Raw genomic sequence first — 18,285 nt, forward strand, 5'->3', positions numbered from 1 at the left:
ACTCTGGCACTATGGGACCACTCTACTTCGGATAACTTTTGTTTTGCAGGCAATACATTGGTGCATGCAACCATGTAAAATTTGGATGCCCCAACCACGGGGGGGTTTGAAAAAAAAACATAAAAATGTGGAGTTTGCCCCCTCTTCTCCAGCTACTTTGGGGAGAAAACCGGAACTTTTGCTTTTTTTCAAAGAATGGACCTTCCGCAACAGAATGAAACTTGATTCATGTTCGTGGGTGCAATACAATTTGAATAATATGGCAAAACGTAAAACTCTATCGAATTTTAGCCAATTTGCATATTATTCATAAAATTGTTATAACTGACACTATGGGACCAATCTACTTCGGATAACTTTTGTTTTGCAGGCAGAACATCAGTGCATGCAACCATGTAAAATTTGGATGCCCCAACCGCGGGGGGCTTACGGGCGGGGGCTGCATCCCCCGAATTTCAATGAAAAAATCATAAAAATGTGGAGTTTGCCCCTCTTCTCCAGCTACTTTGGGGAGAAAACCCGAACTTTTGCTTTTTTTCGTTCGCACTTGCATCTTGTGTAGCTACTGTGAATCTATTTCTCCCTTTTGACTCGGCTCTTTGTGGAAATATGTCCGGAAGGAAACGATTTTGCATTACGGAAATCGATGAGCTGTTATATGATACGAAGTGTTTATGGTGAGGCCTTTGTTAGTCCTAACAGAGGAGGGAAGGGAGCCTTTGCAATCGTTTGTTTTGTCTATACTTCTGGATAGACGCACGCTTTAGACTCATGCTTCTGGCCTCTGGCTATCGTCAACCTTCATTGCATTTCTAACACCGCCAAACCTCATCCAATCCCCTCTCTCCTTGCCCTACCCCCTCCCCCCTGCCACTACTTCAGCTGGATCACCAGGTCTAAACATAAAGAAGAATGTGTGCCTGATCAGTACTAAATCACAGCCTTGGAAGCTTGGAGGAAAACAGCATCGTAAATACCAAGCATTTATTGTGTCTGTCAACTGAAGAGCGAACACGTGTTTGGGTGAGCCCAAACACGTGACATATTCCGAGAAAGGAGGGGGGGGGGGATTTGGAATTTTCGAAACGCGATTGCAAAACATGTTCCCGAATGAACTGTCAGTGTTTCAACCTCAATATACAAATATAAGTGTGGCAAACCCTCAACAATTGTATCTAAAGGTGTTTGTAACATATGTGTTACAGCGGCTACAAGGGACATACTTTTTTGTAACATATGTGTTACGGCGGCGAACTAAGGGTTAAACTACAACTCAATACAATTTTAGATTTCCAAATATTCAATTTTATCAAATCCCAGTACAGGTATAAAAAAATGTGAATTCACTACAAAAATTCTTGACTATAAGCATAATTTCTTGACTTTCTTGACTGGTAGACAACCTGAAATTGTTACAGAAAATCATTCATCAGTGTGAGAAAATATATATAAAATGCAACATGGTATTATATATCTGTCAAAGGAAAATGTCTTGTAGATTTCAGGAACATTTGGTAAACAACAACTTAGCAACATATTTTCTATGAAAAATAGGAAAAAAGGTGGGTCCACAAAGTGTTAAAAACTTAACTCTTATTTTGTAATACAAGCACACACCAAATATTTCTACTCACCACAAAGCCACACACAAATATTTTCTCGCCAAATATAAGCATTCCTGATGATTATCCTATCATATAAAACACTGATTTTGCAGCATTTCCCAGTATATCCATTCAAAGGATCATTATCTGATGATAATGGATGATTTAAGTATGAAATGAGTGGCTTTTCCTCAATAATTTCAAATTCCTTTGTTCTGCTACAACGGAGCAGATTTCCTTGCTTCGTTAGTCCCAAAATCTACAAGAGAGGTAAGATACACAAGAATATCAAGCTATATTGTATACACTGTGTATATGGTATCTGTGTGTGCATAACACAATACACATAAAACCCAACAAATTATGAAAATAAAATAACTCTCATTTCTTGTAGATTGTCTGTGTTGGCACATTCATACTACAACTAATAAAAAAATATGATTGTAGTGGTTAAACGTTTTCAATACATTTCAACACATTTCACACATATATTCTGGAAGACCTGAGGGTGAAGGAGTGAGCCGTGATGGTGTGGGTATATTGATGGACAAGGAAGCAAAAGGAGCCTTATTCAATGGTATCCAGTGTTTGCAAGGATAATTGCGGCACATTTCAAAACCAATATCAGAAACATCGTTATGATACAGTAGTATGCGCCCACAGAAGTAGCAGAGCCTGAAGATAAACAAGAGTTTTATAGGCAGCTCAATGAAACAATAAAGAAGCAAAAAAAAGGAAGGATATCATAATAATTGGAGGAGATCTAAACGCAAAGGTTGGGCAGGACAACGAAGGCCTTGAGCATGTCATGGGTAAACATGGCTTAGGAGAGTGAAATGAGAATGGACAACTTTTTGTGGACTTCTGTGCTAGCCATGAGTTAGTTATTGGTGGTACTATATTTCCTCACAAGAAATGCCATAAGGTAACGTGGGTATCACCAGACCATAGAACAGAAAACCAGATAGACCACGTGGCAATTGGACGGAGGTGGCGAAGTTCGCTACAGGATATAAGAAACAAGAGAGGTGCAGACATTGGGAGTGATCATCATTTTGTAGAGGCTAACTTTAAAATGAAAATTCAAGCTCAGGAGAGAATGGAACAGACAAGAAAGCGGTATGATGTTAGTAAGTTGAAGGATAAGAATCTTCAGGAAACCTTCAGGATTGAACTGAGAAATCGGTTCCAAGTATTGACCGATGAAAATGAGGAGAATGAAATCATTGAAAGTAAATGGACAAAAATCCGATCTGCTTTCGCAGAAGTAAATGAAAAGGTTCTTGGCTTTAAGGATAGGAGGAAAAAAGATTGGATGTCTCTGCAGACCTGGGAAAAAAATAATGACTGAAAAATAATTAAGGAGGCAATGAACTCAAGCAGGACAAGGGCAAGGAAGGCAGAATTGCAAAGTATATGAAGAAGGATCGAGAAGTAAAGAGTAGTGTTCGTAGGGATCAAAGAAATTGGGTAGACAATCTGTCTCAGCAGGTGGAGGAAGCAGCAAAAAAAGAGCAATCTTAAAGGACTATACAACATCTCAAAAGTTCTGTCAAGGAAACAGATGCAGAGAAATCGACCAGTGAGAAGTAAAGATGGTACCCTCCTTACGAATATTGAGGACCAACTGAAACGTTGGAAGGAGCACTTCTCTGCAACCCTAAATCGCTCTGTTGATGCTCAGATAGACCAGGGGAAGAAGAAGATGATAATGATGGTGATGTTGGCCCCAGTGTAAGAATTAGGATGGATGTTCCAACAGTAGGAGAGAATAAACAGGCTCTGAAAGAGGTACGTAATTGTAAAGCAGCTGGTGTCGACAACATACCACCGGAAGTGACTAAAAGTGACATAAACACCACAGCAAATATGTTGCAGCCCTTATTCGAGAAGATATGGATAGAGGGAGCCTAAGGACTGGAGGAGTGGCCTGTTGGTGAAGCTACTGAAAAAGGGGGGATACATCAAAGTGTGACAACTGGAGAGGTATAGCACTTCTCTCCATTCCGAGTAAGATCTTCACTAGAGTTATCCTAAACAGAATTAAGGAACATGTTAACTTGAGACTCCAGAAGAGAACAGGCTGGGTTTCGACCAAATCACTCTTGTATTGATCAAATTGACACCTTGCGGATAATTTTGGAGCAATGTATACAATGGTCATTTCGTCTCAATACAGTTTTCGTTGACCTCGAGAAAGCATTTGACTCGGTCAACAGAAATGCAACGTGAAAGGGAGTGAAACTATATGGAGTGCCCACAAAAATTCTTGATCTTATCCGAGAAACTTATCGTGATTATACATGTAGAGTTAGTTATACATGAAGGCCATGTATCCGAGCCAATAGATGTGCAGTCTGGAGTAAGGCAAGGTTCCTGATTGTGATCGGTGCAGTGATGCAAAATGTAATAGGAGGGAAAAGACATGGTATCCAATGGGGATGGAATAACAGACTAGAAGACCTTGATTTTGCAGACGATTTGTGCTACTTGTCTGAAGCACATGGTGATATGCAAACAAAACTAGCAGATCTGATAGAAAGTGCAAAGAAAGTAGGACTTGTGATTAACTCCAAGAAGACCAAGGCACTGAGGATTAACTCCTCAAAATTAGACCCATTTAATATTGGTGAAGAGATTATTGAAAATGTGGATAGGTTTACTTACCTGGGTAGTGTGGTGGCAAAAGACGGAGGGGCTGCACAGAATGTTTCTCAACGTATCCAAAAAGCAAATGGTACCTTTCTGAGGCTCTATCCAGTATGGAAAAACAAGAAGATATCTATGAAGACCAAACTTCGTATTTTTCGAAGTAATGTTAAGTCTGTACTGTTATATGGGTCTGAGACATGGAAGGTAACAAAAACGATCACCTCTAAACTACATACCTTCATCAATCGCTGCCTGAGAAAAATTTTGAATATCTTTTGGCCAGAAGTGATTCAAAACCAAGAACTTTGGAGAAAATCTGGAGAAACCGAGGTGTCCATACAAATAAAGCGGCGAAAATGGGATAGGGCATACGTTGAGGAAAGGAAATGAGGCTGTCGAGAGAGAGGCACTAGACTGGAACCCACAGGGAAGAAGGAAAAGAGGGAGGCCTAGACAGACGTGGCGAAGATTTGTTCACGCTGAGGCCTTGGAGGAAGGAAAGAGCTGGAATGTAGTGAAGAGAATTGTCGTCAGTAGGACCAGGTGGAGATGCTTTGTTGATGCCCTATATTCCACAGGGAACAACAGGAATTAAGTCAAGTTTGTCAAGAGTTATGTAATGTCACTTAAAACACATAATTAATACCTACTGATCAAGAATTTAGTAGAAAGAAGGTGCAGACAATTACACACATGTACAAAAGTAATAGCAAAAAATCAGGTGAAACCAGGGCTGCTAGACACTTGGGTTCAAGTCCTGGTCAAGTTGAAATTTCTACATGGCTGTTAAACATTATAGGTTCAATGCACTTAACGTGCCATTTTTGCAATGATTATTGACAAGTGAAGAGTGTAGATATAAATGCAATGATACAACTGATGTTTTATCAGTATCAGTCAACATTCGCATTTCAGTATGGATAAAATTGTCGGTAGGGCATCAGACTGCCATGCAGGAGACCCGGGTTAGGGTGGGTGTTCTAAGGTCAGAATTTTTCCATCCTTGTCCCCACACACCAAGCCTCAAAGCAATGGGTACCTGGGCAGTAAAGGTGGCCTGAGCATGGTACTGATCACATCACCTCCAAAATAGCAGAGATCAAGAATGTGTGGGGCCCTACCCCCACATCCCCTAATTGTGCCTTCATGGCACGGTCCTACATGCTCGGGGGAACTTTACCTTACCTATGTACAACAAGTGTAGTGACGCCCTTTCAAACTTTTTACATCATACTTTTCTGGTCTGAATCAAGCAAAATGTTCTAAAATTTTCCTGAATTATACGTTTTCCCTCATGTGTGTGTAACCAGAAGCTGTGTGCAAAACATGAACGTGTAATTAAAATTTAGCTGCATGAAATGGTCAACAATTTTGTGCACACAGTTCTGTTGTTGTTATTAATTATATAGTTTTCACCTAAGGTGGAACCCATCATCTATAAACAGTCAAGGATTCATACTAGAGGTGAGTCAATACTGATGAATTTTGTGTTCTTGAGTTTGCAAGAAGTTCGGTTCCCCGATTTAACCAGTGACTTTTCTTGTGGGGGTTTGTGAAGGATACTGTTTATGTATCCGCACTGGCCACTAATGTCCAGGATATCATGGACCGAATCATCGATACTGAGGCTCTTATCAACAGTGATATACTAACTCGTGTGTGGAATGAACTATTGCATAGACATTTGCCAGATCATAAAAGGTAGACACACAGAGCATTTGTAACTTTTGTCATATTGGAAACAAAACTTGGGAGTGTCATGGTGTCTACTATTTCTCAAAAACAAAATTCCCTGACTTTTCCAGGTTTTGCAGGCCAAGAACCAAAATTTTCCAAACCGAATCATTAGGGAAATTAGTAAGTACAATATTTTAGCTAAACATTCACACTTAGAATCATACTTAACCAAGTTTTAGAACATTAACTTTACATGTGAAGGTAACAATGAGAAGGAAAACTCAACAGTAATTGTGTGTTGGATAGGGGGAAGGAATACAAACACTCCTCCCCCCAAATGAGGAAGTGATGAATTCCAATAGTGATTTACTGTAGTAGAGTTCTAGATGAACATAATTCAAAACATGACCCATTTCTTAGATTATAATTTGTCCACAACAAATTAAAAATTTCTTGCTTCTTCTTTCTTTGTTCAAAAACATATTTTTAGTGCACTACTACAAAAATTTCAATTTTTACAGAAACACAAGAAATTTCCCTGACATTTCCATGACTTTTCCAGAAAATAGTAAATTCCCTGAATTTTCCAGGTTTTCCAGATTGGTAGACACTCTTCATTATGAATACAAAATGTTAATTTTTTGTTCATTAGTTCATGTCTTATGAACTTTTCAAAAGTTTCATGGACTTATGAATAACTAGGGATGTGACGAAGCTGAAAATTTACCGATGCCGATGTACTCACCGATAATTTTTGGAACCGATACCGATGCCGATATTTAACCGATTCCGATACATAAAATTATTAAACAGAAATGGGATGTTATTTTCAGCATGACAAAAATAAATTTGTAATGTACATTTCTATTGCATATCATATGTATATACATATATATTCTCAAGAGTGCGAATGTACATTTGCATCTACAAAATGTTATGTGAACCTTTAAGAAGAACATGGAATCTCAAGAGATTAAACATTAGTACACAAGCAGTTCTTTGAAATGCAAAGTGAATTCCTGTTCTGCCAGATTCAACTTCAGAAACACGAGATTTGGAAGCACTTCAGGAAGTATAGTACTTCTTCTCTTATCTCAAAGCTGTTCAGCAACACTGAACACTCAATCACTGAACACTGATGCAGCAGGTATGCCCAAGTATTTTCTCAGGACTTGCTTCAGGTTTGAATATTCATTATTGAATTTCCAATACAACAGCAGATCCTGGTTCAGTAATGTACTGTTTTATTTCCGATTTATAGTTAGGCTGATCCTCAGAATGAGTTTGCAATAATTTTATTACAAAAACTCTACAATAATGACGAATCATAACCAAATTTTCAATAAATCTTACAAAACTAAAATATAAAACTTATTAGAAGGTAAAACTCTAATATAATCTGTACCGGTTTAAATATCGGATTTTTGCCGATTCCGATACCGATGCCGATGTGTCAATTTCGGCCGATTTTCAGCCATCTGTAATCGGCTTCGGCACATCCCTATGAATAACCCTGTACTGGTTACCTTGTATTCAGAATGTCCAGGGTGCAAATCCCTGTATACTGAGTACTCTGAATGCAATCTAATACTGGTAACGAATATACAAATAAATCTCCTCGGGGAACATTTTTAGTTGACAACAATTCTACAACACAGAATTTCCCGTACATAGTGTGTTTTTGGAACATATTTACTCTTCGATTTATAATAATCTAAAATGCCTATAACTTGCATGCTCATAAAAAAAAATACTAGGTAAAAAAGTGAATAACATATACCTCAGTCTTGAATAACCCCACAGCTATGAAAATGTCTGGATACTGACGTGTGCAGACAAGCTTACTAACGGAACATCTTGCAAAGGGATTTTCAGGGGGTGCTACATGCCAAACACTAATCCTTTCGTCATCAGAAATTGCAGCAAAGTAATTTTCAAAGGCTCTGAAAAGAAATATGCTTGTTATGGAGATAAAGTATATATGTATATGCAGCATATTTAACCAATATTGTAAATATCTATCTACGAGGGTTGCTCACAAAGTAATGCTCCACATTTTTTTCTCATTCTACAATGAAGAGAGCAATGTGCAAATGGCAGGGTAGCAACATTGGAGTTTAATATCCACATGTGTGTAAGTACAAGGTCGTCCGACAGATAGCACCACTGTTGTAGTCAGTGAAAATAACATCTCTGAGTAACACACTTTGCAAACGACAACTGTAATTGAATTCTTAGGGGAGGAGAAAGGAAGTGTGGGAAACATTAACAAACTGTTGTATGGATGTTCTGTGGTCGGTAGGAGCACCGTTGGATGCTGGGTACAGAGATTTAAGGCTTCAGGAAGTGGAGAAATGGAGCTGCATGATTGGCTGCAGTGAGGCGAGTGGGTACAGGGAAAGAATTCATGCTCTTGTTTCGTGCTACCTAAGGCCATAGACATAGATGGAGATTATTTAGAAAAATAACATGTGTAAAGGAAACATTCAGTTATACTGTGAGTGATTTTCATACATTTTGAATAAATAATTTCCGAAAAAAAAAAGTGGGGCATTACTTTCTGAGCAACCCTCATATATGAAAAAGGAAGGAATGTAGCCAGAAGGACAAATAAATAGTAAACACAAAATGAAAGGTTCTATATTTCATGGCCTGGCTGCATTTTCAGTGAAGAAAAAAAGATGGTATTGTGCTTCAGTGTAGCCAGCCAATGGGAAAAGATGGCAACAGGCATTAGATGAAAAGGCACTTTCACCATATTTAACTATTTAACTGTTTGCTGGAAGTGGGTGGGATGGAAAATGTTGGAAATATGTGGCTGGAATCAGAAGCAGGGGAGGAGGATTTTAGGCTACTGTGTGGTGTTGAGAACCAGGACCATGACTGTGTTTCTAAAAGGTGTTGGTTGACAATGGATGCTTGGAAACAGTCTTTGAAGTTAAGTGTTGTGGTTGTTGGTGTGGGCCACTTTATGCACAGAAAGGCTAATCGAACTGACCTACAGTTTAAAGTGGGATCTGAACCACTATGTACCTCCACTAGGTACACTAAATTACAAGGTGATGATGTTATCACTAAGGTGGATGAGTGGTGATTCTTGATTCTGAGGCTCAGGGGGTTAAGGTTTCGCACAGGTAAAAGTCAACACAGATCTCGGAAATGAGTACAGTGGAACCTCGATTTTATGTTTTTCAGGGGACCAAGTTGAAAGGACTTAAAATGCGGGAAAATGTAAAATCTGGGAAACTTTTATATCATTTTGCAGCTGGCCGCAGTCACACTTTTTTCAAGTGCTTTGCGAGGTTAAAAGTTACTCTTTTTCGGGCGTGTGAATTTCTATTTGTTTTGTTTGTTTTTTTGTGCACATAACTCTCTATCTCTCTCCCTCTCTCTTTCTGTGTGAGAGTGTTGTGAAATTTGAAGTGTAAAGTGGGTGTCCAGATATTATGCCAGCAGAGGAGGACTTCAAATGTAACCAATTTTCAAACTACAAGAAGTTCAAGTGGTTGTGTGGGAACCGAAAGCTTCAAAAACTTTAGTGTTGGCATTGTTTACTATTTTCTATGGAAAGAACTACGTGGTGCCAAAGTAGATTTGTAAAAATTCTTTCAATCACCAACGATTGTCTGCTGCATTATAGACATTTCACAACAGACCAAATGAAGTTTGAATAAATGAACAACTGTGCCAGGACATTCATCTCTTTCCTTAGAGACGTTAAGGAAACAGTATCAGGTAGAGTGCTCATTGTTTTGTCATCTCACGTCACTGGTTACACTGTGTGTATATATACAGACCACATTTGAGGAGTGGCAAGTGCCTTTGCAGTAGAGGGTGAAGTTACCCACAGCAGTGTGAACATGAAGGGTGGAGGAAGTGTTGAAAATCAAGACTAGGCTTGCACCTTGGTTTGTTACAGGAGGGTGCAGGTTAAAGGTGGGCATATTTTGGACATGGTGTTTCTGAGCTAGGTGGATCATGGAAAACAACTGTAGTTTGAAGTGACTCTGGGGAATAAAGAAAGACTGTGGTGGCCTAGTTGGTAGGATGTCCAACTGTCACACGGGAGACTTAGATTTGATTCCCAGGGTGGGTGATCTAAGGTTTAAATTTTTCAGGACTTGTCCCAGCATAAAGCAGCTCTGGGGCTCACCCAGCCTCAAATCAATGAGTACCTGAAAGTTTTAAGTTCTCAAAACTTTGCATTTTAGGTTATAAACCAAAATACAAGATTTCTTACGTTATATGCAGTAAAGTTGTATATTATCAGGTTTCGTATTTGTAGAACACATCCCTGTATCGGCAAACATTTCCAGCAGATCAAAAATTAACATCAACTGTTATGACATTTATCTACTTTAAATATCACCAAAAAAAATTATTGCAGAAAGAATCAGCAAATACACATACAACGCAGAGGCTATCTAGAATACCCGCAAAGCGCAGGCTCAGAAGAGAAGAAAAATGGTCGAAAATGTGCATAAAATTGTTCATTTCAATTAGAAGATGATGGCATTTCAGGAGTTGGCACGCTAATTTCTTATAATTTGTTACATAAATTTCTTAGGACTTGGCAATCTTGCCCACTTTCTTTGAAATATGGATGGGAATGCGTGAGTTGAGCTTGGCAGTCCTCCTTCTATGATGCTGTCAGTGTTGCGAACTCATTGTTACTAGTGTGGCATCTTCCCAGCAATGAGGAATATTGGAGCAAAACTATTAGAGGAAAGGATAAAAAGGGTTGCTTTTATGACATAGAAATTCCCCTGGGCCAAGAACATCATTTTCCGATTAACACTTGCAGACGGTACACGAACCAGAGTACATGACGAGAAGTTCTGGAGATTTGTTAGCTGACCGGAAATGGTTTGTGACTCCATCTAAAAATAACCAAGTAGGGCAGCTCGAGTGGAAATAGCATCCGGGAATGTTGAAGAAAGTTTCTTTCCTTAGTGTGCGGGATTTTATAAAGGCAGATCGTGGTGAGTGAGTGTGTATTGTGGTAGTTAGTATGTGAATTATTGATATTTTTATGAATGGCATATGTGCTGTGTTGTGAACTAAAATGAGTGACATAACTAACGATTTATAAAAACACTTTATGATAGCGTGACACTGAAATTTACCCAGAAGAAGAGAAGAATGGAGTTCCTGTACAAATGAAGTTTTAAAGGTAAGAAATTTATTATATATTATTCTTGCTTTTAGACCTACATAAATAACTCACAATATGGGCCCCAATCTTCTATAAATAAACATGAAATACTTTCTTTGGTTTATTTATAATCACAATGTCGCATCAATTCAAACTACAAAATTTGATTTAAAAAGAGGCCCCCCCTGCAAATATTTGTCCATTCGAATACTATAATATGATGAGATAGCCCAAGTTTGAACCCAGTATACAGTACTGATACAACGGAACTTCCATTGTACATTCCCGGATTTTACATTTTTCCACATTATATATCTAATCCTCACGATCTAAACAGAGTACAATGCTATAAAATTTTCCTGGATTTTACATTTTTCATTTAATTTTTTTACATCTTAGTCCCCCAAAATCGAGGCTCCACTGTATGCATTTAAATTGGCTTACTGACACACATATCTGACTTACCTCACCATTTTCACTCTTGCCATATGTTGCAAGTGAACAGTTTGATCCTTACGAGCCATGCTTTGAGGTACAAGTGGGTTGATTTGAATGCTATGGTCATAGGAAGTGGATATCACATAATCATGTTTCATGTGCCACTTAGGATGACCTTCTGGACCTATAAAAGATAAAATGAAAGTTCTAGTCTGTGAGTGAGATAGTGTGTGTGTGTGTGTCAGTGCACATGCCCATGTGCATGCTTGTGAAAAATACATTGTAATAGTAGATATTTCACATGCAACAATACAGTTTTAAATTCTGTTAAGAACAGTTTTGCTATCACACACTTTGCTACAAGTGAGTATGTAAATCAAATTGTGCACTTCCATTTTAAAATAAGACAACTGCATAAGTTGAACAGTTTACATGCTACACACATGGAAAGGGTATAATGGGCGAGAGAAAATGCAACAGTTAACAACAGTTGTTAAAAAAAATGTTGCACATTTTGAACCTACCTTGCCTTTAGCATTCAAGCATTAATCACTTTTTCAATTTTTAAAATTTGATTTCAACCTGGCCAATTTAAATTAATCACCTTACTAAATTTTCTTTAAATCTGCATTATTGGTTCACATTTTTTTTTCTTTGCAATTGAGAACATTTTCGTATCCCATAGAATTATTTCAAAACTCTGGATATCTATTCCAGTACTGTGATAAAAAATGCAAAATCTTGCAAATTGGGTTTAAGTTAGTGTATGTACATTACCATTCTTTATTTTTAACTAATATTTTCCACAATAGTCAAAATTGTCACATACACAAAGCTCCCATACCTTTCATATTTTTTTCATTTTCTTTTCCAACCCCTAGAAAAGTAATTTACTTGTAAATGATGTTTAAAAAATGTGTCTAAACATAAACTCAGAATCGTTTAGAGCCATGCGTACTTTAGTTATCATCAAAGCAGCATGACTACTTCTGTATAGAATATGAATAACATTCGAACAAGTGTTACCAGCCAGGTTAAATTGGAGTTGGCTTCCAACGTTTCGAGTGCATACATTGCTCTCATCTTCAGGGAATGTAGAAATGGAGACTAGTGTAGGTTAATATACATGGCTATAATGTGGCGGAGTTTGGATTCTGTCTTCCTATTGGCTCTCTCTGAATCCTGGTGTTCTCATTGGTTGGTGTCTTGTTTTTACGGAGGAGTGGGTTCCAAGTGTGACTGAGCTGGAGTCCCACGTCCCTGTTGAGATTGGTGCTTGCCCGTGATATGGCTATGGCTTCCTTTACCCGTTGGTCCCAGTAACTGGCACATTTGGCTATTATTTTGGTGTCGGCAAATAAAATTCTGTGGCCCTCGGTGATGCTGTGTTCCGCAAGTCCTGATTTTTCCGCCTCGCCGTTCAGAACACTCTAGCCCTAAGGACAGTAACCGTTTCTGACCATGAGAATCTACAATCAGAATTCAATCACCTCAGAATCAGCCTACAGCAGAATGGATACCATATCTGAGATATCAACAGGGCGATCAACAAGGGAGTTTCATTTCAGCAGAGACGAAGCACAGACAACAGTGTGGCCCTTGGAAGGGCCGATTCTTCACAGTCAAGATACTGCACCACCCAGCCCCTCTACCAATAGCAACACAGGACAGGAACACCCTACTGTAACAGTTTTACCATTCGTGGAACACGCCTATGGGAAGTTGAGCAGAATTCTAGCCAGGCACGGAGTGAAGACCATTCACAGGCTGCCACTGAAAACAAAGGTCCTACTACGTTCAGTCAAAAATGACCTGGAACTCCATATTCCAGGAGTATACCGAATACCCTGCGAGTGTGGGACACCATACATAGGCCAAACGGGATGCACCATTGAACAGTGGCGGAATGAACACCAACGTAATATCTGATTATTCCAACCAGAAAAATCAGGACTTGCGGAACACAGCATCACCGAGGGCCACAGAATTTTATTTGCCGACACCAAAATAATAGCCAAATGTGCCGGTTACTGGGACCGACGGGTAAAGGAAGCCATAGCCATATCATGGGAAAGCACCAATCTCAACAGGGACGTGGAACTCCAGCTCAGTCAGGCTTGGAACCCACTCCTCCGTAAAAACAAGACACTAGCCAATGAGAACACCAGGATCCAGAGAGAGCCAATAGGAAGACAGAATCCAAACTCCGCCACATTATAGCCATGTATATTAACCTACACTAGTCTCCATTTCTACATTCCCTGAAGATGAGAGCAATGTATGCCCTCGAAACGTTGGAAGCAAACTCCAATTTAACGTGGCTGGTAATCCGAGAACATTTGTTCAAATCACGTCGCCAGGAAAGCTACATTCGTATGAATAACATGCTTAGTAAATTTGAAAATATTACTCTTACTTTATCAAATACAAAAATAAGAATTCATTTAACTTCTCCTTATGTGACACTAAGGCATATTAACAATCTTTAAATTACATAAGTTGTAATCATACCCAGAAAACTCATAAGGGCCATGTCAGATACTTCTCTCTGATGTGCAGCCACAACTGCTAGAAGCTTATTATGGGTGTTCCACACATGAATGCCCCCGTAGAGATGTCCTGATATAATGCAGCTACCTGAAATGACATTAATACTGCTTTTTTAAAAACCATATAAATTTATGAACAAGAGCAATCCTCTCCAAGATAGAAAGCAATATTTCTTAACCTTTAGAGGACAGGATCAAGGTGTTTACCATTTCATAAAAACCAAATTCCCTGAATTTTTAAGACCAAGTCATTAGAACCATTCTTGTGTTAAACAGTCGAGGCGATTGGGTTCCAAAACTAGGGGGGCAAGAACAGTATACTTTTCCTTGAAGGATAAGTTTTAGCATAGTGCAGGGGCAAAAGTGGCACATAGTGATGTCCGTTGAACCATGGAAACTGCAGGCTGTCACTGTGAGTCTATGCATACGGTGTTGCCACGTTTCACATACATCCTTACTCCGTTGAATAAAAATCTCTACTACAAAATTTTGTTTCGCAATGTCAATTGAAAATTATAATGGATTTTAAAAACTGATGCAAAGAGCTTCAAAACAAGACCAATGTTGTATTTGTATGACTGCCCAATACCAAGAAAAAGTTTCTTCGCAAAATTGAAAATAACGTTTTTTTGACAAATTTTAAAAATCTGACAATTAAGAATTGTGTTTAAAACTTTTCTACCTGCACCATACTAAAATTTCATCATGATCAAACCACCCATTTTTTATTTATAGAATTTCAGAGAGTGATCCTTTGGAAAACTTGAAAAAAGCTACACTTATTTTGTCACGACGATAAAAAATCGAAGGCATGCTGGAAAAAAAAATGTTAGCACAAATTAACGCAGAATTGAATAAGCTAAATTTTGATGTAATTGGTTTTTATGTAGGTCTAATGATAATTTTTTAATTGGAGTCCAAACTCGAGTATTTATAACTTTTAATCTGACAGTAGAATTCTACTTAAGCAAGGTTTTAGAATATTCATTTCACATGTTAAAAGTAATAACAAGAAGGAAACTGAAGAGAAATTGGATTTCCTATAGGAGTCTCAGGGCTGAGCTTTTACGAAATACTTACCACATATTGACTAATTGTTAAGAAAGATTATTTTTTTTTTTAAAAAAAATCTAAATAATTATAGCATATAGTATGTACATACTACATCAAACTATAGTACAATTTAATAATTGCAATAAGAAAATGGTAAATTCCAATAAGCACTTAGTATAATAAATTTTTATTAGTTCAAAACATGACCCCTTTTCCTAGAGTATTGACTAGAAAAGTTTTACTGCACCTACTGGTAATACTCAGTATATCAAACTGAAGTATAGTTTGCCCACAACCAATTAAAAATTTCTTGACTGTGCTCTTTATCTTTGCTCAAAATCTTACTTTTTGTGCACTACTACAAAAATGTTGATTTTTTTTCAGAAAAATAGTAAATTTCCATGATATTCCCATAACAAAATAAATTCCTGAATTTTCGAGGATTTCCAGACTGGTAGACACCCTGAGGATCGTCTCCCACCTGCTACCCTCTCGGGATGGGAAGAGAACTAATTATCGCAGAGAAATGAACCACCATGCGCTCCACCAGCTTCGATACTTTGATACCTGGAGGATGCACATAATGGTTTGGGTAATTCTTTACACTGTAGGTCCAGTTCCAAGCAATTACAAAATATCGTATCACAATGCATCATGTACAAGTACATCATTGTTCACTTACTGAAAAGGATTCATATTCTGCAAAGTAATAAAATGCAGTTATAACATTCAATCGAACATCATTTCAATATGACAATAATTGTAGAAACATAAAATGTAAGCCTAGGTAGTTTCAGCCCATAATCATCTATTTCATTTTTACGTATCTCGGTAAGATATACAAAACTGCATTTTAACATGGAGATGATGACTATGTTCACTTATTTTTCAATTTCACTTCGTCTTTTACTTTACGATCCATACTTGAGGATCCATTACCTTACACAAATGATGAAAATCTGTGTACTAATAGGGTTAGAGAGTTCGAGTGTATTCCGCCCGCTCGGGCATTTTTTGCTCGAGCGTAAGACCTATCAATTCTGCATGCCACCTAGCGTTGCCAGTGTGAACTATTTGCCTCTCGAGCAAAAAACATTCATTGCAGCACTCTACTGGTTATGTATAATTATTGGCTTGTAAATAACATAGTTGAAAATAAGTCTGCATGCACAACAACGGAAAGGATCCTCAGTTCCTGCAACGTTAAAACAGAAACCTCAATTTCTGCCATGGGGTAGTTCACCACAAGCAAAATTAATGAAAGGGTCACACTTTGGGAATATTTTGTTAAATAAAATGACATGTCATACTAATATAACATTTTTTAATTACCTGAAAGACAAACACAGCTCACATGTTCCACACTGTTGGCAGCTTGGTACAAGCGCCGTGTTTGATATGGCCATTTTCCAATGCTCCTCCACTGCTTGTAACTTCTGTACACTGTCCTCCAGTCAATGTCCTTAACGTAGTTTGACTTTTCTCTCCACGATGGATACAGCTTGCTCATAATCTCCAAGAGAATATCATTTGGAATTTCATTTACACACTTATCCCACCAGGCTGTAGATTTCTGTTAATTGAATGGGTAAATATACTGATAAGAATAGTACGAAATTGTTGCATAAATGCCAAAACTACAAATATGTGCACTTTTCTTTACTTTTTCAACTAGTGCAGTTTCTGAGTGTTTTTGCTAACTTATATGACCTAATAAATAGCCATAAGTACATGAATATTTTATAGATAACAATGCTGTTTTTTTTTCAGCGATCTTGAATATTATGATGTGTTTATCTCAGAAGTAGGCCTAAGGTTTAGCACATTCAAGGCTTTGGAATTGGTGTGATGATATACAGGGTGTTCCCATGGTCTTGAAACAAACTGGCAGGGTGATTGGAGTACCAATATGAGAAACCCCAATCCAGAAATGCGTTATTAAAAAGTTATAAACCAAAACTAGTAGTTGGGTTGCCTATGACACTGGAATAAGAGAACTGAAATATGCAGCTTGTAGATGTAATGCAGAAATTCAGGGTGCACTGCCTGGCAGTAACAGCTGACAATTGGGACGGGATACCTCTTTCATCCCCTCCTGGCAAGAATCCTTGCTGCCAATGATATCATCAGAAGGACTCCATGGAAGTTAAGAGCGGATGCGACAGAACTTCTTGTGAAGCTGTCATGCCTGCATGGGGTACCGGGGGCTGCCATTTTGAACAACTACTGTTCGTTTTCATTTAGAGTGCTGTGATACACTATAGTAATATCCGTATTAAATCTACAAGCTGCATCTTTCAGTTGTCTTTTTCCACCATTATAGGCAGCCCCAACTAGTTTTGGATTGTAACTTTTTGATGATGCATTTCCGAACTAGAGTTCCTTACCTCATATTGGTACTTGAGTCAGTCTCCATCCATTTTGCAAATGTTATTCAAGGTCACAGAAACACCCTGTATAATCTATATGAAGGGCTCGGGTGTAAAACATCGTAAGTGACAAAATGCAGGTTTCGAGATATTGAAAGTTGACGTTTCAAAAAATCTGATTTACAAATTAAAATAAATTTCTAAATTATTTACAGCAAATATAATTCACTTGTATGTTTACTATCATACAAACATGATATTTCATCCAATTTATTTTTTTCGGTGGTGCTACATGCGATTTGTTTGAGGGTTGTTCAAGGAATTGTTGTAGTTACCATGCTTTACATACAACGATATTATCAAAATGAGTGATCAGATACCGCTTTATTCAAGCTAACTTGTGATGTCAGTTCAATAATAATATTTTGACATTAGACTTGTTATAGCAACCATAACAATTTGTAACACAAAAATTAATAATAATAATAATAATAATTTTATTCAATAAATAATAACCTGAGCTACATACTTGTAACAAGTTTTTGCTTTCCTACGTCTATGACTGAAATGAACACCATTAGAAAAGTAGATTTCATCGTTTTATTACATTAGTATTTAAAAAAATAAGTTCTGAATACTTGTGATTAAAAATAACTTCCTTATATCTAAACGGAGATTAATATTCATAAAAAAATGTTTATATATGAGTGGTTTTTCAGGTTTACATATCTACTTCACACACACACAGAGGCTCTATTTATTACTTCAGCATGCCAAGAAGAATGTGA

The 18,285-nt window shown here is 37.8% G+C and overlaps 1 protein-coding gene across 1 annotated transcript in view; it reads right to left on the reverse strand.

Moving 5' to 3' along the window:
- Positions 1 to 18,285, reverse strand: part of LOC145978154 (uncharacterized) — a 45,494-nt gene that overhangs the window by 16,018 nt on the left and 11,191 nt on the right. Inside the window, exons 5-9 of the mRNA XM_083110596.1 lie at positions 16,461 to 16,701; positions 14,038 to 14,163; positions 11,554 to 11,710; positions 7,714 to 7,876; positions 1,635 to 1,863 (exon numbers count right to left, since the gene is read on the reverse strand). Of these exons, the coding sequence (XP_082966722.1) occupies positions 1,635 to 1,863; positions 7,714 to 7,876; positions 11,554 to 11,710; positions 14,038 to 14,163; positions 16,461 to 16,701 (916 nt within the window). The remainder of the gene's footprint in view (positions 1 to 1,634; positions 1,864 to 7,713; positions 7,877 to 11,553; positions 11,711 to 14,037; positions 14,164 to 16,460; positions 16,702 to 18,285) is intronic.

This window comes from Lepisma saccharinum, chromosome 1 (genome assembly GCF_977018435.1).
Source record: "Lepisma saccharinum chromosome 1, izLepSacc3.1, whole genome shotgun sequence".
NCBI lineage: Eukaryota > Metazoa > Arthropoda > Insecta > Zygentoma > Lepismatidae > Lepisma > Lepisma saccharinum.